The 25,594-nt window shown below is 31.5% G+C and overlaps 1 protein-coding gene across 3 annotated transcripts in view; it reads left to right on the forward strand.

The window, feature by feature from the left end:
- Positions 1-25,594, forward strand: part of LOC143063037 (choline transporter-like protein 2) — a 152,273-nt gene that overhangs the window by 141 nt on the left and 126,538 nt on the right. Inside the window, exon 1 of one of the 3 annotated variants that reach the window (XM_076234950.1) lies at positions 5,517-5,682. The exons of 1 other annotated variant lie outside the window; for it this stretch is intronic. In XM_076234950.1, the coding sequence (XP_076091065.1) occupies positions 5,631-5,682 (52 nt within the window). In that variant the 5' untranslated portion in view covers positions 5,517-5,630. Of the gene's footprint in view, positions 1-5,516; positions 5,683-10,352; positions 10,511-25,594 lie in introns of those variants that run through there. One more of the 3 variants, XM_076234951.1, reaches the window with a different exon arrangement.

A 25,594-nucleotide genomic window follows, 5' to 3' on the forward strand; every position in this document is an offset into this window, starting at 1 on the left:
ATGTTGTTTGATAGAAAATATCAGAGATAATAACAATATATATTCTTGTTTTTTTTGTAAGAATCAGCTTTTTTACAGAAATAGGCGATATAGAAAAGATTTGCTAGAGAGTCGAGTTCACCGAATAGAGCAGCGATGTTTTATACCAAGATTTTTTTAAAATTTTCAATGATGCCCAATTATGGTCCTTGACATTGTAATATGTCGTTTGTTGTGTTATTAAGTTGGTCCATTTAAAAAAAAAATTCAGGGGTTAAAAAATCCACAAGCCTGACGCACGGGACTAGAACATTTATGCCTCGGGCAATCAAAGCTTGTAACCCAATATGCCCGACGGACTAGAAACAAAAAATTCTTGGTGTTTCCAAAATAGTGGAAAATCCCTTCATTCCTATTCTTTCTTAGTCAATCAGATTCAATTACATCAACTGAGATTCCAAGCAATTCAACTGGGCTGCGTTCAATATCGTAGCAGCTATGTTGTGCTACGTAGATTTTGACTATTGAACGTGTAGCTATAGACAAGTTATTACATAGATATTGATAACAGCAACGTAGCTGCTACGTAGCTGCTATGATATTGAACTCAACCCTGGTTTGTACAGGTCCTGTTGTACAGTTACATGTTTTAAAAATAGAACAAATAATTCAGGATGGTCCGGTATCATGTATTGACCACACTAATTCGTACTTTCAATATCTATCTCTAGTACAAGGGGGATTGTACATTGCTTCTGTCAAGATTTCCAATTAATGGTACCTGGGGTATAATGTATTGGTCTTGTCGGACAACTGTTGAACACGAAACAATACAACAAAATATTTCAAAATATTTTAATACAGGCACCCAAGGAACTTTGTCAGTTTCAAAGCGAAAATCAGTAGATAAAAGGGGTACAGTATGAATGAGGTTGAAAATTCATCCCAAAAAAATGCAAAATACGATTGGGAAAAGAGGAAAATAATATTTATAGCGACATGGACAGAAAGATTCCCCTGGGCAAGATCGGCTGTGGCGCCAGGATGAAAAACCAGAGACCATGTTCTGCGAATATTGCGGGTGATTTCCCGATCACAACAATAAAAGGTTTGCCTTGCATTTGGGGACAACAAATACAAGAATTAAACCGCTTGTTTCACACGATAAAACCAATGAACATGTTATCTGTGCCAGAAGATATTTAACAACCCGTAGTACTTAACAACGAATAAAAATTAGTAGTTTAATACAGTGTATAATGTTCAATTCAAAACATGACGCCCACCCTGTATTGTGCAGCAAACTCTGATTTGTAAGGCATACTTGGGCTAGCAGGTCAGTTTTGATGGGCTACCAATTTTTCAAACAGGGCTAGTAAAATCCTGCTGCCAATAAGTCCAGGGCTAGTTAGCTGTAAGAAAAAAATTGAACCCCTGTTTTTTTTCAATGCAAGATTGTTGTACCTAGTTTTGTGCTACTGATAGAACAAGAGTGCAGGGGCGGATCCAGCCATTTTAAAAAGGGGGGTTCCAAACCCATGACAAAGGGGGGGTTCCAACTATATGTCCCCATTCTAATGCATAGATTGGCCAAAAAAAAATGGGGAGTTCCAACCCCCAGACCCCCCCCCCCCTGGATCCGCCAAAGGAGTGAATGAGTGCAAACTGAAATGATTAGCCTGATCAAATTTTATTTTAGAAATGGTAATTAAAGAAGGTCTAAATTACTATTCAGGTCCTAGCACAGGCATTTAAGCATGACGCATCAATAATTCGTGTGGTTATGTTTGGAATTATGGACACGCCAAAATAGACATGTACAGCACATGAGTGGATCCAGTCATTTTTAAAAGGGGGTCCAACATTATGTCCCAAAGCATTGATTTTACAAAAACAACAAGGTGAGGGTCCATCCCAATAAACCCCTGGTTCTGCCACTATATCTTGCATTATTATTTTATACATATTAAATGTTTGACATAGTTAACATAATCTATAAAAAAAAAAATGAACCAACTGTAAAAACATAATGTTCACTTTTGAACAAAGAAAATGAGGTCAAGGTCAATATTACTCTGCGAGATAGACCATTCATCTTAACATTATTCTATACTATCTTGAGGAAAGAATCTTGTGAAACATTATTCACTAATCAATAAATTGAGGCTGAAGTCTATTGAACCCCTTTGAACAGTCATCATGGTAATTTGCCTTCTTATCAAATGTAATTGTCCCTTGTTAAAATAACCTAAACAGACAAAAATTATGTGATATGAAATAAGTTACAGTGGAATGATGGTATATATAATAATTTCGGAATTCCTCAAAAAGAATTCGCATGAAATATGAGAAGATAGTCAGTCTACAGGGACTGCTTCAGGATATTTAAAAGAAACAGGGGTGTCACCGATTTGTTTTTCTTTCTACAAGTAAAAAATGAAAAGTAACTATCATTCCAGTGTAAATTATTTACTTTAAGAGTAATCTCCCCATAAATGGCCAAGTTGAAAAGTTGATTCTAAAAAACTCAAATATTTTATATTATATTATATATCAAATAAGGAGGCTCACAGGTAAATTTCCGCAAAAAATCAAATCTTCATTTTTTCATTACAAATTTTACTTATTACACTATAAGTTATTACTTTATGATATGGTACAGAAATCAACCAAAAAAAAAACGATTCGTTTTGGTCCCAGATGACTTTTAAAATGTTTATATCATTGAAAAAGCTCCAAATTATCTCCCTTTTGTGCAAAAATGCCATTTTTTTTTGGCATTAATTTTGATATCCTTTTTAACTCATCGGTGACCTATATTTTTTATTATTGTTTTCAAATATGCTGTACTTCAACTAAATAATTGTAAAATTTAAGTGATTTCTGTTATTAGGCTATTTTTTTTTTTCTATATTACCTATATTTCTCCTATTAGTTCAACAGAAAAAAGGGACATTAACAAAAATGTATGCTTCTTCCGGAGGCAGATTGTGAGCTTAAATGAACGGTGACCCCATTTTTTTTAGTTCATTTTTCTATTAAGTATATGATAAATTTCATTTATAAAAAAATATAGCGAAATCCGAAATCCTATATTAGATAAAAAAAATTGATTTATACCCGGGAGCCCCTTAAACAGTTTTTATTATGTAGTAAACCACTTATTTTTCTTTATACCAATAAATAGTCTTTTTTTAAACTGCAAATCTGTTAAAATGGTAAATGGCTGACCCGTGTTAAGAGAGAGCCATACCCTTGTAGATTTAAAAAAAAGCAGGCTAATGCCGCTACAAGGCAGCACTTGCACCCGCAGAGTGGAAAGGGATTAATATAAGTTGCAAAACTTGTTTCCCAATCCACTATAACTAAATATGTTTAAACTAATGCACTTTATTTTGAAAGTTCAAATGTGTTTTATACCTTTTTTTTATATAGTATTTTAATTTTATCATTCTAGTTGTAAAAAACACCCAGGAAGACATGTACATTTTACAATCATCCTACACTATCTGAGGAATAAGCCTTATAGAAATATAACATTGATCTCTGATCTTTGAAATGAGGCCCAAGTCAAGTTAACATAATGTACATAATCTAACAGCCATAACATGGCCGTGTGCTTTCATATATATACCAAATATATTGCCTTTTACAGTTGATTATAAGGTACAAGTTTTTGTCATTGTTGAAGGCCTATGATTGCTTACATTCACTTCATTTGATCTTTGGTGGATAGTTATCTCATTCGCAATCATACCTCATTTCCTTATTTTTGGTTATGATTGCTTTCAAGCAATCTGTAGACTTATACCAGTGGCTCAGGATAATGCCCTCATGTCAACCGTTTTATTCTAAACATGAAGGACCATCTCAGATTCTTATGATTGTCTTGGTTTAAAAGGTAAAAAAAACCAAAGGGATTGAACTTAAACAACTTTCCTATAATGTCCTTTTCATAATCTTCATGTTTGATATTTCCCTTGACTTATATGCATGTTTTTAATAACACGGAAAATCAGAATCAAGCAGTATTTATATTTAGTGTTTTTATAAATTTAGAAACACGTCAGAGGGAATTCCCCAGTTGTAATAATGCGAGAGTTCTCTGAATTCCGATAAATCTATTTCTGTCATATAAGAACTGAAGTGGAATTTTACTTATATGTCACCGTTATTAAACTGATATTTGATATTGTACTTGCATAAAAAAAATAGAGAACCATTTAGGTTTACTATACGTTCTTACTACATGGTTTGTTTAGGTAATTATGTGCATGCATATAGTTTTCTTGACTTCAAGGGGTACTAGGTTAAATGGTTGCCCTGGATTCCCCACTCAATTGATTAATTTATAACTCATGGGATCCTTTCTATGTATGTCTGCTATTGAGGGTTATTGTTGTTGCATAATTTTAAATCATATGCATCATTTAAATTAAAATGAATGTAGTCCACATCGTAAAGGTTACTTTCAACACCCCTTCAGGCGAAATGGAGTCTTCTATATTATCGTTTCTAGTTGTCTCCCTTCCGGATTTATCACTTCCGTGAATTCTGAATCAAAACAAAACGTTGTGAAAAATTAACTCGTTCTGTCGATAAACGTCGTATTATATTAAAAACGATGGCAATTTAAACCGAGGAATGTGTACGGAAATGAGTCATGATCACTGACCCAAAGGAAATTAAATATTTAAAGAGTTAGGAATGGGGTTCCTCCTAGAATTAACGTAGGAAAATAGGTTATAAGATACGAAGTGAAATACTTCTCTCACTTTGAGTCTCAGTGACTGCTGTGGAAAGTAAACTTGGAATTGATAGTACAAAAATAAAACACAATAGGCCTAAGTACATTGTTCATACACTTTTAACCGGGATTGGCTATTTTGTAACTATTCAGATTACTTAAATTACATTTTAAAGGTGCAGTTGAATTAGTTTTGAAAATGATAATATCCAGCTACATTTATACATGTGTCAATGAAAACAATTTTTTGCGCCTGTCCCAAGTCAGGAGCCTCTGGCCTTTGTTAGTCTTGTATTATTTTAATTTTAGTTTCTTGTGTACAATTTGGAAATTAGTATAGCGTTCATTATCACTGAACTAGTATATATTTGTTTAGGGGCCAGCTGAAGGACGCCTCCGGGTGCGGGAATTTCTTGCTACATTAAAGACCTGTTGGTGACCTTCTGCTGTTGTGTTTTTTTTTTTTTTTTTTTTTTTTTTTCTATGGTCGGGTTGTTGTCTCTTTGGCACATTCCCCATTTCCATTCTCAATTTTAATGTCAATCGTATCCCTCAGAGCAATCTGCTCTTTGATTTATTGAAGTGGTTGTTTTAAGATTCAGAAATTGAGAATTGATTTGTTTTATTGGTATCTTTTTTTAAAGATGGCCAATTATTTTTCAATTAAATTTTTTTATTTTCCTTGTTTTTAATTATTTAAATTGAACCATGATAAATTACAGGTAAACCGATCACCTGTTATCAGCTATGGTTAAGATGTTTATTTCCTGAGTGGAAAGCCCAGCAAAATACACCTAACTTAGATAAGCTGAAAAATTTGGCCTTGATTGGCGTTCATGTACCTGTATAGGCAGTGATTGATTTTAAGGTGTTGTTTTTTAAACATGGCCTAAACTTGTAAAAAATGGGGAAAAAGGAAGTAAAGGATAATTCTGTAGAATTGGGAAAAAAATCAAGTGAGTGAAAATGTTTTATCTTCATGATAAGTGTACATGTATGATCAATTTTATCTAGTCACTTGATAATACATTAAGTATTTGAAATTGACTTATATATACTCTTAATCCTAGATACTAATGTGACAACAAAAATGAATGGTCAGTAATGGATTTGTCTTTCTTGTTTCCAATCTGAATATGTTGGTGGAGCTTTTGTGAATTTGAGAAAGAGGACCATATTTTTACCAAATTAATTTAACTATTGAGTACATTTTGTTTCTTTTTTTGAAAGGGGGAGGGGATTTATTCACTGGAACCTTTATGTTTCGTCTTCCAAGAGAAATTCATCATTCATTGTTTAATTTACCTGAAGAAAAAAAATATCCTCTTAGTAGACTAAAATACATGTATAAACTAATTAAGGTGGTACCTAACACTACAGGGAGATAACTCTGTAAAATCATCTAAACGTTTTAATGACGTTGTGTTTTAAGGGAATAATAAGCTTCTCAATGATCAAAATTAGTGTTTGTCAAACTGCTATATAACCAGTGTAATTTTTCTGATAAAATGCTTGGTTCAAATTTTTGAAATTTTTATATTTTTGTCAAAGGGTCAAAGTAAATACTTCGTCAAAATTTTATGAAAATTAAATGAGCCAAATTAATTTTAGTGAAAGTGTTGGGTACCACCTTAAACTGTATAAGATGTTGTAATTATCCAATATTGATAATATATTTTCAATCTGTTCAATATAAACACAGATTTAGTTATATAAAAAAAAAATTTGATTTCTGACTAAATTTTAAACACATTGTTCCTATTTAAATTTGTTTTATTGTGTTTTAGTCATAAAAATACATTTAAGAAGGCCTTACTTAAAAATCCACATTTTTCCTTTTGATTTTTTTTTTTTTCAGAAATCAACTTTAAATACTTAAATCAGACAGTATATCTATACAATGGGAAAAGTAAACATACAAAAGTTTGAATACTTTGACCAAGAGGAAGAGATTCTGTAGTTATGTTTTTTTATTTACAATATGTTTGGGTTTTTTACAATCATTTTTTGACTGATATTTGGAAGAATATTTATAATTTTTATTGTCGAAGTAATCAATTTTACTTTTGAAGCTTTCAACCTTGTTTAAAACATGCACTAATCAGTAACAGTTTATTTTCTACCTGAATTTTCCATATGAATAAAAAGATAAATATAGGGGTTGTATACTCATACTGAAAAAAAACGTTTTGGTGTTCCTTGTATCTGGCCAGTGATATGTCATATGAAGCTAAAATTATTGAAATTTCCACAAAAGAATAGTCAGAATCATCATCTTCTTCATTAGAATGTACAATGATGACTTCTAATTACTTTATGTGTCAGACCAGCTTGTTTAATTTGTGTTAGTCACATATTTTGTCACAAAATTTTGATTTTTTATTTCCAAAATTAAATTTCATAGAATTTGAAAGTGTTGAGATACTAAGACCCTTTGTGTACCAAAAAATGTATACATCTGCCTAACACTCACATAAAATATGAATGATCATTCCCTACATGTATCCACATCATTGGATTGCTGTAAAATGTCACATTGACAATCATACCATATTTCCTTATTTTACACATTGTATGCAAAATTTTCAAAGACAATTATTGAGAAGATTTATTTTATCTCTTCTGAATTTGCATGAAATATTTGCCACTTGATGTGAAACCAGCACAAATCAATTTTATAACCATCAATTGTAGATTTTAAGATCGATTTAAAAAAATCTCTCTATGGAGGAAAGGTTTAAGAAATCATAACTTGAGAGTAAAGCTAACATGTTTAATGCCATGGCATTTTAATTAAGAAAGAGACAGATTAAATCACACGACAAAATCACTCATTAAAAAAAGGGACGCACCTCTGTAAAAAGACCTATTACCAAAGATACTACATGCAAGTTTATAACATCCTATCCTCGAAAGGAAATGTCCCTTTCTTTATCAAATGTATACCAGTATGTGTTTTTGTCCATATTTATTTTAAAGAAAAAACAATGAATGTAGTACAGATAGTTGGCATGCCTGGGTCCTCCACCATAATACAAACTTGGGGAGACATGCAAATTCCTCATGCCACTCAACTAAACATAAATTGATGTTAACAAAAAATATGTCTGATGCCATTGCACTTTGAATTAGCAAGAGACAGCTTACTTCACTAACCAAAGTGTCACAACTCTCATGAGTGTACTGCAAAAACACATAAGACCATTCAACATACAAGTTCAGTAAATTCAGAAATTATTGCATGGCTTTTATAAATACAAACAATGCAACTTGTTGAGTATCACAATTACAAGCACTCAATTTCTGATATCAATTACATACGGTACATTTGTATTTTGCTTTTCCTAAAATCACAATTTGTTCAATCTTTATAAATCACAATAATGTATGCACTCAATAATAAATTAATATCTGAATTTACAGGATATAATGTTATCACTCCTTTATGTAATATACAATATCTGAAATCTTTCAATCAATATAATCTAAGTAAAATATTACAGGTATAAATATCATAACAGGATCTTATCTGAAAAAAAAACCATTTTGTTTGATTTAAGAAAAAAACTACATATTACATGCCATAAATTAGTCATTTAGGTATGCTTGGATTTTGTATTGAGAACATTGAACGTTGGGGGAAATTAACTGTGAAACAGATGTTCATATGCAGAAAATCTCTTCAAGATAACAAATAAAACTACAACTCTTACACAGGTCATTTTTTCTTCAAACAAAATATTTCCTTTAAAAAATTTTCTATCAAAATATGACAGGAATAGATGTACAATTAGACCATGGGTACTTGAATGAGCCATTTATCAAAAAAATATGTAAATTTGGCTGAGTCCAAGACTTTTCTGTATCACTAAAATTTACATAATCAATAGAAATACTTCGATTTGAGTACAAACAGGAATTATAATAACTTTAACCTTGAAGACAAACTGTAATAAATTATAATTGCAGAAAGCCTGCACCAAACCCTTGATTCTGGTGAACTTCTTGCAAATGGAGGTTATCATTAAGCCTACTTTATTTGGCCTCTTAAATTTGATTTTTAGCTTACCTAAGTGAGTTTTTCTCATCACTTCATGGTGTCGATTGTCTGTCGTCATAGTTGTCCGTCGTTATTAACTTTTACAAAAATCTTCTCCTCTGAAACTACTGGGCCAAATCAAATCGAACTTGACCACAATCATCATTTGGGTATCTTGTTTAAAAAATGTGTGGGGTTACCCGGCCAACCAACAAAGATGACCACCATGGCTAAAAATAGAACATAGGGGTAAAATGTAGATTTTGTCTTGTAACTCTGAAACCAAAGCATTTAGAGCAAATCTGACATGGGGTTAAATTGTTTATGAAATCAATATCTATCTTCCCTGAAATTTTCAGATCAAGTTGACAACCGGTTGTTTGGTGGCTGCCCCTGAATTGGTAATTTTAAGGAAATTTTGCTGTTTTTGGTTATCATCTTGGATATTATTATAGATAGAGATAAACTGTAAACAGCAAAAATGTTCAACAAATTAAGATCTACAAATAAGTCAACATGAGCAAAATTGTCATTTGAATCCTTTAAGTAGTTATTGCCCTTTATAGTCAATTTTTAACAATTTTCATTTATTGCGTAAATTTTTACAAAATATCTTCCTCTGTGACTAAAGGGCCAAGTTTATTATAGATAGAGAAAACTGTAAGTATCAATAATATTCAGTAAAGTAAGATCTACAAACACATCACCATCATCAAAACACGATTTTGTCATGAATCCATCTGTGTCCTTTGTTTAATACATGTATGCACATAGAACAAGGTGAGCGACACAGGCTCTTAATAAAAGCCTCCAGTTTATATTAATCATAAATTCTATTACATCATTTTGCTGTTTTTTTTGGAGGAAATTGATAATTACAGATTATCATTGGTCGTCTCAATGAGATTGATTTTCTCTCTTGAGTCAGTTCGGCTAAAGTGAGAAAAGCAATCGAGTTGAGATGACCAATGATAATCTGTTTATCACTATATTACCTTCATTAACAACAAGAGGCTATCAACAACGGCCATGTGCGCCCTTAGTTTTCTAGTGATTATTTTTCATGTCATTCACCTTGCTGAGAAAAAATTTATCTGTCAGTAAGATCAACAGAAAATTTTGTAAAATAATGATAATTATATGTATTGTTATATAATAAATGTGTTTTTTTTTTTAATTGTTTGATATTTCTATCAATGAGAAATTAATCTCTTTGAATATTTTGCGTTAAAAAATAAGTTCATTAAGAATCCTTGCAACAGCTTGTATTGATGTTCTACAAATGTACATGTATTTGTCAGTATACAAATTTTCTATTGATTTACTTGTGAAAGGTGATAATTTTTGGATGATTTGACAGAATTGTGAGATAAAACATTCATTGATCTTGTCCATCATTATCTAAATATTTGGTCTTTTATCTTGACTGACAGCTCAGAGGAGACCTGCATTTCTCGATAGATCTTGAACGGACCACTATAGAACTTGAAAAGAATATCCCCATTGTTTTTGATATCAGTGTATAAGGGAATATTAGATAATGACAACTGATTATCTTAGGGCAGTTTTAAATAAATTTAGATAATAGTACATGTACATGTGATTATAAGCTTGAAAGCTGTACTCAAATTAGACAATGTTGTTTATATATATGGATTTTCATACACGTTTATGAATATGGAATACCTATAGAAAGGACTTAAATTAAAGATTTGTAAACATGACACAAATAGCTCCTGATGAAGGCAAGTTTATCATTCTAACTGAGGCTTTTGTGCTGACATGAATTATCATTGATATGGTTACATTTATAAATTATCTGTTTACAAAATTTTTAATTTTTGAAATACTAAGGCTTTTCTACCTCAGGCATAGATGACCTTAGCTGGATTTGGCAAAACTTTTAGGAATTTTGGTCCTCAATGCTCTTCAACTTCATACTTTATTTGGCCTTTTTAATTCTTTTTGGATTCGAGCGTCACTGATGAGTCTTTTTTTAGACGAAATGCGTGTCTGGCGTATATAAAAAAAATAGTCCTGGTATCTGTGATGAGTTTATTCACAACAAGAACAAAATGGCTTGCCAAATTGTAACGTAGCTCTGTACGATTTGTTGTAACATTACTTTATAAAAAATACAAAAATAAATATATTTATATTTGTTTTCTGCCTTCTAACAAAAAATTGTCAGTTTTCCTATCGAAGGTTGGTGGTTTTCATGATCTCAAGCTTCGACTTCCACCACCAAATAGCCTAAATGTGGTGCTTAAAAGTGGCGTTAAAGCATCAAATCTAACAAAAAATAGGAAAGATAGGCCAATTTTTTCTCTCGGTTATTGGGACTCAGTGTGTTTCAATATTTTTCATGAATTAAGTAAAGTTTATAATACAGAAACACAAGATATAATGTAGGTTATTATTTTTATATTATGTTAACATTATAAACACCTGTAACAGCTGCAGTTGTACACATTTTCTATCAGCAATGTCTGAAAGTATTAAAAATCTGAGAGCCCATCAACAACAAGAAAATATCTGTCCCTTTGAAATATTAATTGTATGAAAATTTTATTGTTAGAACTTTCACACCTTCATTTCTCTAATATTATTTTGAAAATCGTTTTAAGAACAATAACAAATTTTATTTTTTTTAATTATTGTCTTGGACAGATAAGATATGAGCCACACAGGTGGCAAAATAACTCTGTTCTTTTATTGTGAGTGTGACCATACTTGTCTGTAAACAATATATTTTACATATAATGTATATATAGTCCTAATTGAAGTATTAAAATGAAGTAAAAGTTCAAGTCCAAGTTCATTATAGATGGGGATAATTGTAAGAAGCAAGAATGTTTACAATACAGGCTCTAATAAGATAAGAGCCTCTAGTTTTAATTTACGACATTCAAACAGTTTTGCTGTTCATTCTAAATAGAGTTGTACTTTTCTCTTTTCTTGCAGATAACAGTTAGATTTGATGCTTTAACGCCACTTTTAAGCACCACATTTAGGCTATTTTGTGGTGGTCAGTTTTTATTGTTGGAGGAAGCTTGAGATCATGAAAACCACCAACCTTCGATAGGAAAACTGACATTTTTTTGTTAGAAGGCAGAAAACAAATATAAATATATTCATTTTTGTATTTTTTATAAAGTAATGTTACAACAAATCATACAGAGCAACGTTACAATTTGGCAACCCATTTTGTTCTTGTTGTGAATAAACTCATCACAGATACCAGGACTATTTTTTGTCGAGCCTGCAACTTTTGTTGCAGAAAGCTCGATTTAGGGATAGTGATCCGGCGGCGGCGGCTACGGCGGTGGCGGCTACGGCGGCGGTTACGGCGGCGGTGTTAGCTAACTTCTTAAAAGCTTTATATTTTAGAAGGTAAAAGACCTGGATGCTTCATACTTTGTATATAGATACCTCATGTTACAAAGTTTCCGTCAGTCACATGTCCAATGTCCTTGACCTCATTTTCATGGTTCAGTGACCACTTGAAAAAAAAGTTAAGATTTTTTGTAATGTTGAATTCTCTCTTATTATAAGTAATAGGATAACTATATTTGATATGTGCGTACCTTGAAAGGTCCTCATGTCTGTCAGACAGTTTTCACTTGACCTCGACCTCATTTCATGGATCAGTGAACAAGGTTAAGTTTTGGTGGTCAAGTCCATATCTCAGATACTACAAGCAATAGGGCTAGTATATTCGGTGTATGGAAGGACTGTAAGGTGTACATGTCCAACTGGCAGGTGTCATCTGACCTTGACCTCATTTTCATGGTTCAGTGGTTATAGTTAAATTTTTGTGTTTTGGTCTGTTTTTCTCATACTATATGCAATAGGTCTACTATATTTGTTGTATGGAATGATTGTAAGGTGTATCTATCTAGCGGGCAGATGTCATGTGACCTTGACCTCATTTTCATGGTTCAGTGGTCAAAGTTAAGTTTTTGAGTTTTGGTCTTTTTATCTAATACTATATGCCGTAGGTCATCTATATTTGGTGTATGGAAATATTTTATGATCTTTATGTCAGTCGCGCAGGTTTTATTTGACCGTGACCTCATTTTCACGGTTCATTGCACAGTGTTAAGTTTCTGTGTTTTGGTCTATTTTTCTTAAACTATAAGTAATAGGTCAACTATATATGTTGTATAGAAGCATTGTTAGCTGTACATGTCTGCCTGGCATGGTTCATCTGACCTTGACCTCATTTTCAAGGTTCATTGGTCTTTGTTTAGTTATCTTGGTTAATGTTAAGTTTATGTGACAGTTGTATTAAAGCTTAGCTTTATACTTAGAACTATCAACATAATATCAATGATTAGTATAGAAGGCGAGACATTTCAGCGTGTGCACTCTTGTTTTATATATGCCAGATGTGCGTTTCGTCTACAAAAGACTCATCAGTGACGCTCTAATCCTAAAAAATTAAAAAGGCCAAAAACTACCTCGACCGTAAACTTTAACCAAAAACTTTTAACCAAAATTTTTAACCTGAAGTGGGACAGATGGATGGATGAACGAATGAACAAACGGATGGACATACAGACCAGAAAACATAATGCCCATAAATGGGACATAAAAATGTAAAGGTATTATCACCTCCTTTCTCCCCCCGCTCCCCCCACAATTTAAAAAAATAAATAAAATATAAATCCAAACTGTAATAAATATATCAAAACTTATCTAATTAATGACCATTATCTTTCAACTCTCAGGTGTATTTTACCCCACCTATGTAATCTCTTCACCTGAATAAAAATTTAGATATAAAAATTTAATTCATTTGCAAAAATCAAAATAAATTCACAATTTTTTTTTATCAGAAACAAATTTCATAAAATTTGATTAAGGGGAGACAATTCAGTTAATTTGGTTTTATAAAAATTATTTATAGATGGTACCGAAAATATAATTAGATGTGCAGGAAAAATAAGAAACTTAAGAAAATGATTTCAATGTCCTCCTAATTTTTCATATTTTAACTGAAAAAAAATAATTTTCTAAATCTATTAAAATTATCTTAGATAGTAGAAGCCTTGAATAAGAGCAATTTCTGATATGTTTAATATTTCCAAGTGGCAACAATAGCTCATTAAATTAATACATTACCAATTATTTTTGAAATTTTCTGTGACATGGCTTATTTTTACCTCTGATAATAAATTTGTAAAAAATCTGATATAAAATTGTACATAAACTGATATAAACTGCAGTTTAAATAAAATTGTGCAAATTAAGATACCCATATTTAATTTGAGTTATTTTATCCTCATACTGGAAAAGCTGTACCAAGTTCATGTTAGTTTAGTAAGATTAGTCATAATAGGATGTTTTTACTCATTTGCAGAAATATGATGTCTATGGTCACAAGTGTTCCACCTTTTGGGGAATTCCCCTATTATTTGATATTTATTAAAAAAAAAACACAATTTTACTAAATATTTAAAAATATTTCTTGTCCAGGCCCATAGTTATTATATTTTTAGTTTTACGAAATTTTCTTACAAAACCAATGGGTAGGAGGACGAAAAAAAAAATAAAAAAAATTCAAGATTTTCTTTTTTTATTATTTATTTCGTTTTATGGACACCTATTAAGAAAAGAATGGGTAGGAGGAAGAAAAAAAACTTCCAAAACAAAACACATTCCAAAAACAAACTGCAGAACTTCACAACTGATGACATGTGCTTGTGCTGTGACCATGGATTGATTTAATACTCTTTAATATGTCAGTATCTATGTACTTTATCTGGAATTAAAACAAATTTTAATTCAAGTATAAATACTTTTTTAATTTTTTTTTACAATACAACAGACATGTCAGACAATGACAGTTCAATGTTCATTTTTGGACTTTTTAACTTTTTTGGCATTCCTGGTCGCAGGTTTCATTTTCTTCCAATGCATCCTTTGTATATGGGCCGCACAATACTGAAGTCTTCCTTCAGCTGAACTATTTCAGGATTGTTTGCAATGTCTTCAAAGTCCCTGCAAAAAAAGCAAACATCATTGAAAACCTGTGTGATACCTATTTAAAATAAAAGAAGAAACAAGGAGACAATTATTCAAATGATATCCTGGGGCAAGGTTGGACAGACTATCCGAAGTAACTAAGATTCAGTCAGAATGGACTGTTTGCTATTGCAGTATTTGCTACTAATATGGTTTTTTTTTCACATATAAGAAAAAAAATCTCAGATAGAAACTACTACAAAATTACAGCTATAAATATTGTTTTCATGCATTTCACCAACACACAAATGTTGCATACTTTCATATTTAAGAATTTCTTTTCATCTTGATGAAATTCTAATTTAAAAATACATACCTGCATAAATGATAATAAGTTACCTCCATCAGACTTTCACAGGACAAGGATTCCCTGACAATGACTTTGTCTTGATACACATTTGGCCAATAGATGTATCAGACTCCCCTTTTACTTTGTTTTTGATTACTGCAAGTTCAAAATCAAAACCAACTATATACGGAACCACCGCACCATGGTGGCCAAAAACATTCAAGTCCTTTCTAACATCGATGGCTAAGCATAAATTCCTATTCTTTCAAGCGGATAAAAAAATACAACTAAAAACCAAATTATTTTATTTTTACAACAAAGCACTGCGGCGGGCGGAAAAAAAATTAAAAAAAAATTGTCGTTTTTCAATTTTATTTTTTTTCCAATTCGGCAAAAGTTAGGGTCGGCGGATTCGTAAAACTAAAAATAAAATAACTATGGCCCCAAATTGAATGATATTTTTTCTCTGTCATAAATATATTTATGATTTATACTTATAGAGAAATGTGAGTTTCTACACAAAAAAAATATATTACTATAGAGGAAAAAGTACATTTTATTCCAATATTTGTATAGCAAATATAGTGTTGAAGACCCATTGGTGATCTTATAAATAATGATAACTTAGTATTGACTGTATTTTGTAATAACCATAAAAAAATGCACACATACATTTGTGAGTTTAGGTTTCCAAATTTCTTTAAAATCCCATCACAAATAAGTTTTTGATGATGTTTTAAAAAAAGGGAACATGGGACAGGTGAAAATTTGTCCTTAAACTGTAAGCAGAGGCGGATTTAGTGGGGGGCCCCTTTTTGGGAAAAAATTTGGTTGCTTATATAGGGAATCACTGAAGCGTGACTGGAGCGGGCCCCCTCTTAGGTCAGTCAGTGGTCCCCCACTTTATGAAAATTTCTGGATCCGCCACTGGTAAGTCTACTTATTTAGTGCATGTGAAATAGGGATGGGAGTACTAATGAATGAATGAACAATAAGAGGAGGATAACTTAATATATTTTAAACATTTTCTTAAACAAAATCTGTATTTTGTTAATGCAGTTGTTTTACTAATTCAGACAACATTATTTTTATACCTCATCTGACAGAAATGCTGTATTATAAAGCTTTTATAATCACTTCATTGTCCTTCATCTGTTGTTCTTAAACTTTCTAAAGATCTTTGATGGTGATAGCAAAAGATGCAGAAAGTCGTGTATAAGTATTGTCAGTCCAGCTCATGTATAAGTATTGTCAGTCCAGCTCATGTATAAGTATTGTCAGTCCAGCTCATGTATAAGTATTGTCAGTCCAGCTCATGTATAAATATTGTCAGTCCAGCATCTGTATAAGTATTGTCAGTCCAGCATCTGTATAAGTATTGTCAGTCCAGCTCATGTATAAGTATTGTCAGTCCAGCTCATGTATAAGTATTGTCAGTCCAGCTCATGTATAAGTATTGTCAGTCCAGCATCTGTATAAGTATTGTCAGTCCAGCATCTGTATAAGTATTGTCAGTCCAGCTCATGTATAAGTATTGTCAGTCCAGCTCATGTATAAGTATTGTCAGTCCAGCTCATGTATAAGTATTGTCAGTCCAGCTCATGTATAAATATTGTCAGTCCAGCATCTGTCATTTTGTACTTATTAGTCCTTGTAAATTCTAGGCATACTAGATATGATTCGTCACCTTCAATAACAACTTATGTGATATTGTAATTTCCTTTTCATTTATTTCACAAAAGAAGGTTGAAAGAAATCTAGTTAATTCATGAAAACCGACAGCTGTTTCTTTGTAGATAAGCCGTAGAATAATAATGAGATGAAGGTACAAATAATTGTATTATTGCAGTCATGTACCAAAGGTTACTGTCCTGATGTGTACAATAGAGGGGCAGAAGGACCTTTTTCTAGACCTTGGAATTTGTCTTTTATTTTTGTGGGAATTTTGGATTGGAAATTTATTGGTCAAGAATATGATTATAACATGCTCATGGGGAATATTTGTCTGCTCTGCCCCTGTGGAGTAACCTCTTAATTAACAGATAACAGGCTAGCTATTATTGGAATTATTTTTAATTATGGAATTTGCATAAATTCTTGTGCTTGAAATTTGTAATAAATTCCATGTTTATTAGGTCTTTCCACTTTTCTGTTGAAAGACCTATTGTATTTGTTCTGATTTTTTTGCTTCTTCTTCCACCAAATTTCAAAACCTGTTTTGAGGTTTCGCAAGATGTCTCTTTGATTTGTTGCTCACACCTGGCCCAAAGGGCCAAGTCAACTTTTCTCATCACTTGTCGTCTGTTGTCCATCGTCCATTGACTTTTACAAAAATCTTCTCCTCTGAATCTACCAGGCCAAATTTAACCAAAATGGCCACAATCATCACTAGAGTATATTGTTTAAAAATGTACGGTAACCAAGATGGCCGACATGGCTTTAAATAGAACATAGCGTTGAAATGCAGTTTAAGTTTGATATACTGAACACCACTTTTTAAAAGTTTATTTTTATTAATATCAGACATCAAAATACTCTGCCACTTATTATCTCTCTGAAAAATCCTTCTTATCCATGATGATTTTGCTAAAATATTCTTTGTATATCATTTTCTTTACTTTCCAAAAAAAAACAACTTAAGATCAAGGAGTTAAAAGGAGCTCAATATATTAATTCACAAAAAATGCTCGAAAACCTAGACTTATTTCTACAAAAAAAAAATTAGGGGAAAATGAAATCTTTTTTTTATTTGAGGCTAATATTTTTTTGTACTTGTATATGAAGTAGATAATTATATACAATTTTCCTTATAACAGTACATTCGAATTTTAAAGGGGCACTAGCTACGAGATATATAAAAAATCTAAAGTTTGATTTTTTTCTCTTCAATCAATAATGAAAGTGAAATAGTGAAATAACAATTTGCTTTTTGCAGCCAAAATGGTTCAATTTTGTCAAATTAAGCGAAGAAAACATTGATAATTACTGATTCACTTGCAAGTGAATGAGTTGACCTCTTTAAATCCGTATTCATGTGAACTTCAATTTAACCCCTAGCTAGAGATTGACAACGCATGCATTGTACGTGTACTGGTTATTTAAAGAAAAAGAATGTCAACAATGAAAATGAAACTATGGTAAATCATTTGATTACTAATTCAATGCACATAAATCATTCTTATACGGTTAAAAACAATGAGAAAAATCTATTTTTAATCAATAAAATCAAATCAAACAGACCTATAAAAATCCGATTGCACATGTTGATTTAATCTATTCATATCTTTATTTATGTTTACATTGCTTATATGGTTATCTGAGGTCAAATCGACAATTAATTAGATGGCGTCTGAACTAAAATACACACGAAATGAACCTATATATTATCTACCCCATGCTCTGTAAACTATTTATTTAAGACTTTTGATAGTTTGGATAAATGTTTTACATTGTTATAAATCAAATACAAGAATTTGAGTCAAATCAGTGACCATAAATTTAACAGCTAGTGCCCCTTTAAACATTTAGCTATAAATACAATTTTTTTTTAACAATTGAAGTTAAAAAAATGCCTTTACAGGGCTGTACATGTTTATTGGGGTTCCTGGGTTTTTGTGGGTCTGTTTGAGTCATTTTGATATAAGTCAACCACAAATTTAAAGGTTCAACATTGTATGTATTTTATTTAGGAATGTATTCAGACAGGTACGAAAATATGAAATCAAGTATCCTTGAAAATACCATTTTGAAATTCCTGTAATCCTCAAAAACTGGTACCTACAAAAATAAATGAACCCAAAGTATTTAATCATTGCCAACAAAATAGATCACTTAATTAGTAGGATCATTTAGCTTAATCAAAGGGAAATAATTGAAGAAATGTGACAATTTATAAACACTAAGGGTAGACAACTTGGTTGTCTTCTTTATTTAAGCATTATAAATGAGTTGTATTGATTCAATCTCACAGAAATATTTGTTATCTACAAGGAAGTGTTAAAAATACATTTATTATCCTTTACCTGCCAATAATTTGAATTTTGTTGTATGCATTGGGGTTATGTACATGTATATGTATCAGCAGGTGCAATTTATTTTTCTTCTTCACCTGTTTGATAATCATACATGTACCTATATGGTTTTACAATCCCCATATCAGCTAAGAATGTTCCAATAATATAGGTTGTAACACATATTTTATTACATTAAAGAAAACCATTATTGACAGGTGTTGTGTTTGTACTAAACATTAATTTTATTTATCAGCTCAAAATATGTGGAATTAAAGGATAGGGTTGAAATAAGATTTACAACTTTGCTCCCAGAAAAAAGGCAGTGTGAAATATAAATATATATAGGTCAATGAATTTAGGAAGCTTTTAAAGAATCCCTCAAATAGCAACTTTTTATATAATTTATGCACACACCTCATATAGCATCATAATTTTGTATGTTAAACCTTTATCTTTCGTAGACTTTTAAGTAGGGTGTTCAATTCAAATGCTGGCAGATATACTTTTTATTCCTGGCCAAACCAATCCAAAGATTTGAACATTTGGAATCTGCTTCTTTCCCTCTTCGCATGCAGCAAAAAGTGGTAAGAGAAATGACTGGTGAAAGGCACAGTTAATAAATAGAATAAAGTGTTATCGACTAGGAAGGGGTTTATGTCGTCCTGGTACTGATGTAGTGTGCCAGTATTAAAGTCAAATTATAGTACTAACATTACCAAGAATCTAAATGTATAATATCTGAATAATCGGGAAAATTACTTGTCGAATATAATAACCATGTAGGTTATAAAAATAGAGAAACCAAAGAAAGCCAAAGGCGGAAACATTTAAAAATGTTTAATTACAAAAATGTAAATATGTTCCCTATTGGAATTACTACACAAAACTTAGGTAAAAAATAAAGAGTTTATATTCATATAATATCAACATTCCCTTGTCACCATCTTACGGTGTTTATATATCTCAACTTGTACGATTCCCTCATGTATGTAACAATGTTTTAGATTTTAACGAGAGAAATTAATGATATCACAAACTAGTCAAAACATTTACTAAATTTTATCATCGGTATAAGGACATCATTCGTAAATATAGCTCAACATGCAGACTTCTTATATGTTTATTTAGCAGTTCAACCTTTGGAAGTAGTAAATAAGCAGCCTGGTGAATCTCATTCAAAGTTTGTACGGTCACGGAAAATAATTGAATTAAATTTGATTAAAAAATTACAGACAGTCTACCCTCTTGGTCTCTATGATAATATCATGGGAATTGGCAATATATCAAGAACCAATTCTGTTAACATTTTGGATATTGTTTCTAAAACTGTTAAAAAAAAACGCTTTCATGGCGTAGAAAAAATCACAATCAAAGAAAATTTCGGACAAATCATACCAATATTTCGGAGCTAATTTCTATTTCGAAAAACAATGGCAGACATTATCTGTTAACAAAGCTCTGTTCATTACCGATTAAAAGTTAAATAAAATAGAGGATTGCAACACAATTTCATATAGCAGTCCTAAGTATGAAATTGTTCAAATTATAATGGCATATTGTTATTCTAAACTGTTTCCTAAAATTGATCGTCCTGAAGATCATAAAAAACATTTTATTGAAATAAAGTATGTCAATTAAGGTTTTGATTTTGTTAATATTGCTGGTATTTTTAACGACCATTCTGTTAAAGAACAAATTCCTGGATAATTTGATAATACTGAGCTCCCTCTTATTTGTTATATTTACAAGAAATCTACCCGGAAATTTGTGTTTAATTATAGCCAATTTTGTAAAGATGTTAATATCTGAAAATACACCTACTTCATGTAATTGCAGTAATTCCAAATACATTTATGGACCCATTTCCCATGTTATAACAGGAGATCTTAACATCCTTCAAGACCGAGAGTTGAAATCATTCCTCAGTAAAGGACCTAAATATCGTCCCCCTTCATCTATTAATTGGAATGAGTGTCTTGATATCATCCACGACTCACTCCGTACTTACTGTTTGAAATGGATAAAACGGGAAAAAGCTGACAAAAAATCTTTGGACTCTTTTTCTAATTCAGTAATAAACATTGTTGATATACGTATTCCAACATTTTAAAGAACATTTTACTTTTAAAAATAACCACAATAAACCTATTCCTCGTATCAAACATAAACTAAAAGAACTAGCCAAGGCATTTGTTTTTGTCCTGGCTGATAAAGCTGCTAATAATATTATTATTGTTTGACGTAAATTTTACATTGAGGTTCTACAAAAAGAAATCACCAATTCACCAACATTCCAACTGACTCCATTTTCAGAAAACGACACCTGTAACAAACATAAACTTTTAGCTACCGCTTTACAAGCAGAACCAAAAACAATGAAAGTCCCAACTATGTATTGGCTTCCAAAACTACACAAAACACCTTACAAATATAGATTTATTTCGTCTTCAAGCCATTGTTCCACTACTAAATTATCTACGGTATTCTTCTTACCAGTACACTTGGTACAATCAAAAACCTGATAATAATTGTTCAAATAAAGCCTTCGAAATTGTGGAATTAATTACTTTTGGGGTGTCAAAAACTCGTTAGAAGTACTTGATAAATTGCATGCTTATATTGGTGATTTTGAATCTGTTCAAAGTTTTGATTTTTCTACCCTATATACCACATTGCCTCACATTCTCATTAAGAAAAAAATTGGTAAGGGTTCCGCGGAACCCAGTGTCTCGCCTACTTTTGCTGTAAATCGCAGACTCAACAAAAATGAGGAAAAAAATCAATAAAATATTCCTTTTGATACAATCTTCTGTCCAAGTTTGGTTAAAATTCAGGATAGTTTATGAATCTAATAAATGTTTTAATAACAACTGCAGACTGTACATGTATGTATGGTTCACCCTGCCACATTTTTGCGCCTGTCCCAAGTCAGGAGCCTCTGGTCTTTGTTAGTCTTGTATTATTTTAATTTTAGTTTCTTGTGTACTATTTGGAAATTAGTATGGCGTTCATTATCACTGGACTATATATTTGTTTAGGGGCCAGCTAAAGGACACCTCTGGGTGCGGGAATTTCTCAATACATTGAAGACCTGTTGATGACCTTCCACTGTTGTTTTTTCTATGGTCGGGTTGTTGTCTCTTTGATACATTCCCCATTTCCATTCTCAATTTTATTAACTGGAAGAAAATCTATTTATTATTTAACAAAATTTACTTCTGGATACTATTTTATGATCATTATTAAGCTTCTGTCCAAGTTTGGTACAAACCCAGGATAGTTTAAGAAAGTTATTAAAATTTTAAAAACTTTAACCACAGAGTGAATGAAATGTTCCCCCGCAGAAAAACTATGTCCATTTAAAAGTAAAATATGGAAAAAATGGATTTATTTTTTTAATAAATTTACTTCTGGATACTATCTTATGATCATAAACAATCTTCTGTCCAAGTTTGGTAAAAACCCAGGATAGTTTAAGTAAGTTATTAAAATTTTAAAAACTTTAACCACAGAGTGAATGTAATGTTTCCCCGCAGAAAAACTAAGTCCATTTATAAGTAAAATTCGGAAAAAATGGAATTTTATTTTTACAAAATTTACTTCTGGATACTATCTTATGATCATAAAGAAGCTTCTGTTCAAGTTTGGTAGAAATCCAGTATGGTTTAAGAAAGTTATTAAAATTTCAAAAACTTTAACCACAGAGTGAATATTTGTTGACGCCGCCGACGACGCCGACGACGACGGAATGTAGGATCGCTTAGTCTCGCTTTTTCGACTAAAGTCGAAGGCTCGACAAAAATCACACACCTAATTAAATAGGCATTTAAAAAGTCAGAATGTGAATATATATGCTCAAACTCTTTCAGGTCATTTTTTAGTAGCAATAAACAAAAAAAACTATGTCAATTGGACATGCTTTGATACTATATCTGCTCTTGAATTTTTACTAGATAACATTTTTGTTTGCTTTGGAGATTCTGTATATCGTCAGGTTATCTGAATTCCAATGGAGACTAACTGTGCACCACTCATTGCGGACCTGTTTTTGTATTGCTATGAGTTACAATTTATGACAAAAATCAGCAAAGACCCATCAAAACAACATCTGATACAATAATACTTTTAGATATTTTGATGATATTTTAGCTCTCAATAATGAAGACTTCAGTATGTATACTAAAGAAATTTATCCTGTTGAACTTACTTTAAATAAAGCTAATACTAACAATGACCACTGCCCTTTCTTCGATCTTGATATATATATCATTAACGGAAAGCTTAATAATAAAATTGATGATAAAAGAGATGATTTCTCATTTCCTATCGTTAATTATCCATTTTTAGATGGTGACGTTCCCTTGTCACCATCTTACAGAGTTTATATATCTCAACTTGTACGATTTGCTTGTGTATGTAACAATGTTTTAGATTTTAACGAGAGAAATTTATGTATTACTGAAAAATTATTACACCAGGGTTTTAGATATCACAAACTAGTCAAAACATTTACTAAATTTTATCATCGGTATAAGGACATCATTCTTAAATATAGGTCAACATGCAGACTTCTTATACGTTCAGGTATTTCACATCCAATTTTTTATGGAAATATTCTTTATAAAGCACAAAAATGTCAGTATTCACCTCAGAAGCTGACAAAACCTTTAAATAGACTTATTAATAAGGGATATAGTTACGATACTGTTGTCAGGTCATTATAAAGATTGCATATTTTGGCGTTAATATTGAATCTCTTATAGGGTCTTTGCATCGGAACTAAACACATTTATTCTTAATAAACCAGTTGTTGGCATGACACGGGTTATTTTCTTCTCATATATGTTATGATGGTATGATACTAAACCCCTCATGGGGAGGATTGTGCCTGATATTCATATGATGAAGACATAATTTTTCAATCAGTTTAATTGAGGTCCGAGCTGGCATGTCAGTTAACTGCTAGTAGTCTGATGTTATTTATGTATTATTGTCATTTTGTTTATTTTCTTTGGTTACATCTTCTGACATCAGACTTGGACTTCTCTTGAACTGAATTTTAATGTGCCTCTCGTTATGCGGTTTCTTTTCTGCATTGGCTAGAGGTATAGGGGGAGGGTTGAGATCTCACAAACATGTTTAACCCTGCCGCATTTTTGCGCCTGTCCCAAGTCAGGAGCCTCTGGCCTTTGTTAGTCTTCTATCATTTTAACTTAGTTTCTTGTGTACAATTTGGAGTTTAGTATGGTGTTCATTATCACTAAACCAGTATATATTTGTTTAGGGGCCAGCTGAAGGACGCCTCCGGGTGCGAGAATTTCTCGTTGCTTTGAAGACCTGTTGGTGACCTTCTGCTGTTGTCTGCTCTGTGGTCGGGTTGTTGTCTCTTTGGCATATTCCCCATTTCCATGCTCAATTTTATGCTTTTATGTGGTTTACTTTTATAAATTGTGACTTTGATGGAGAGTTTAAGAAAGGAAATGGAGAATGTGTCAAAGCTACAACAACCCCACCGTAAAGCAGACAACAGCTGAAGGCAACCAATGGGTCTTCAATGTAGCAAGAAACTCCCACACCCAGAGGCGTCTTTCAGCTGGCTCCTTAAAAAAATGTGTACTAGTTCAGTGATAAGAAATATGTTTTTTTTAACAAAATTTGAAAAGAATCCAAAGAATGTTTTTGAGTTATTGCCCTTGGACAGATCAAATAAGTTAAATTTCCTGTTGGATGAAGAATTTTCAACGGTTGTAAAAGTAAATGATGCAAAAAATGCAAAAGGATAGAAAAAAGAATCAAAGTTCAGAATCAACATGAAGGAATGAATGTATATTGTACATGTATTTATATAAACACACACAAATGCTTTGATATGATACATTTAAAAACAGTTAAAACCTAAGTTCAACCTTGGAGTCAAGTTTCTCGACTTCTGAAGTAAAGGTATATTATGCTTTTTGTGTCCGTTTGGTAATTTATTTTTCATTGAACATCTGAGTTTTTCATTGTGTTTTTTTTTCTGTCTAAATTTTGCTTCATTGTTTTAAAATCTTCTAAAATCTTATAAATTTGGGGCTCATTATTGGTTCAAAAATTTGCAGGAAATAAGAAAGAATTTTTGAGATCATATATTAGATTGCCTGAAAATAAATTCAGTGTTCCTCTTTTTTTTTTTTAAATGTCAAACAGTATGAACTAATTGAACTATGAACTTTCCAACGAGACATTTGGCAAAAAATCAATCATACATTAAGTCATTTAAGGGCTACTTTCTAAGAACTGGGATTGAAAGTGATTAATGTGAAATAAATAAATATTACTAATTTCTATGAATAGGAAATGTAACATATTTATAAGATCAAAAAATGTATGTAACATATTTCTGATGTAGATCATAACGTAGAGGAAATACAGTACTCTATTGATATAAGTAATGAAGGTTTTTCAGTGTATTTGTATCTTTTTCAACAACATGTACTTATAAAAAACATTGAGTGACA

This window comes from Mytilus galloprovincialis, chromosome 2 (genome assembly GCF_965363235.1).
Source record: "Mytilus galloprovincialis chromosome 2, xbMytGall1.hap1.1, whole genome shotgun sequence".
NCBI classification, from domain to species: Eukaryota; Metazoa; Mollusca; class Bivalvia; order Mytilida; family Mytilidae; genus Mytilus; species Mytilus galloprovincialis.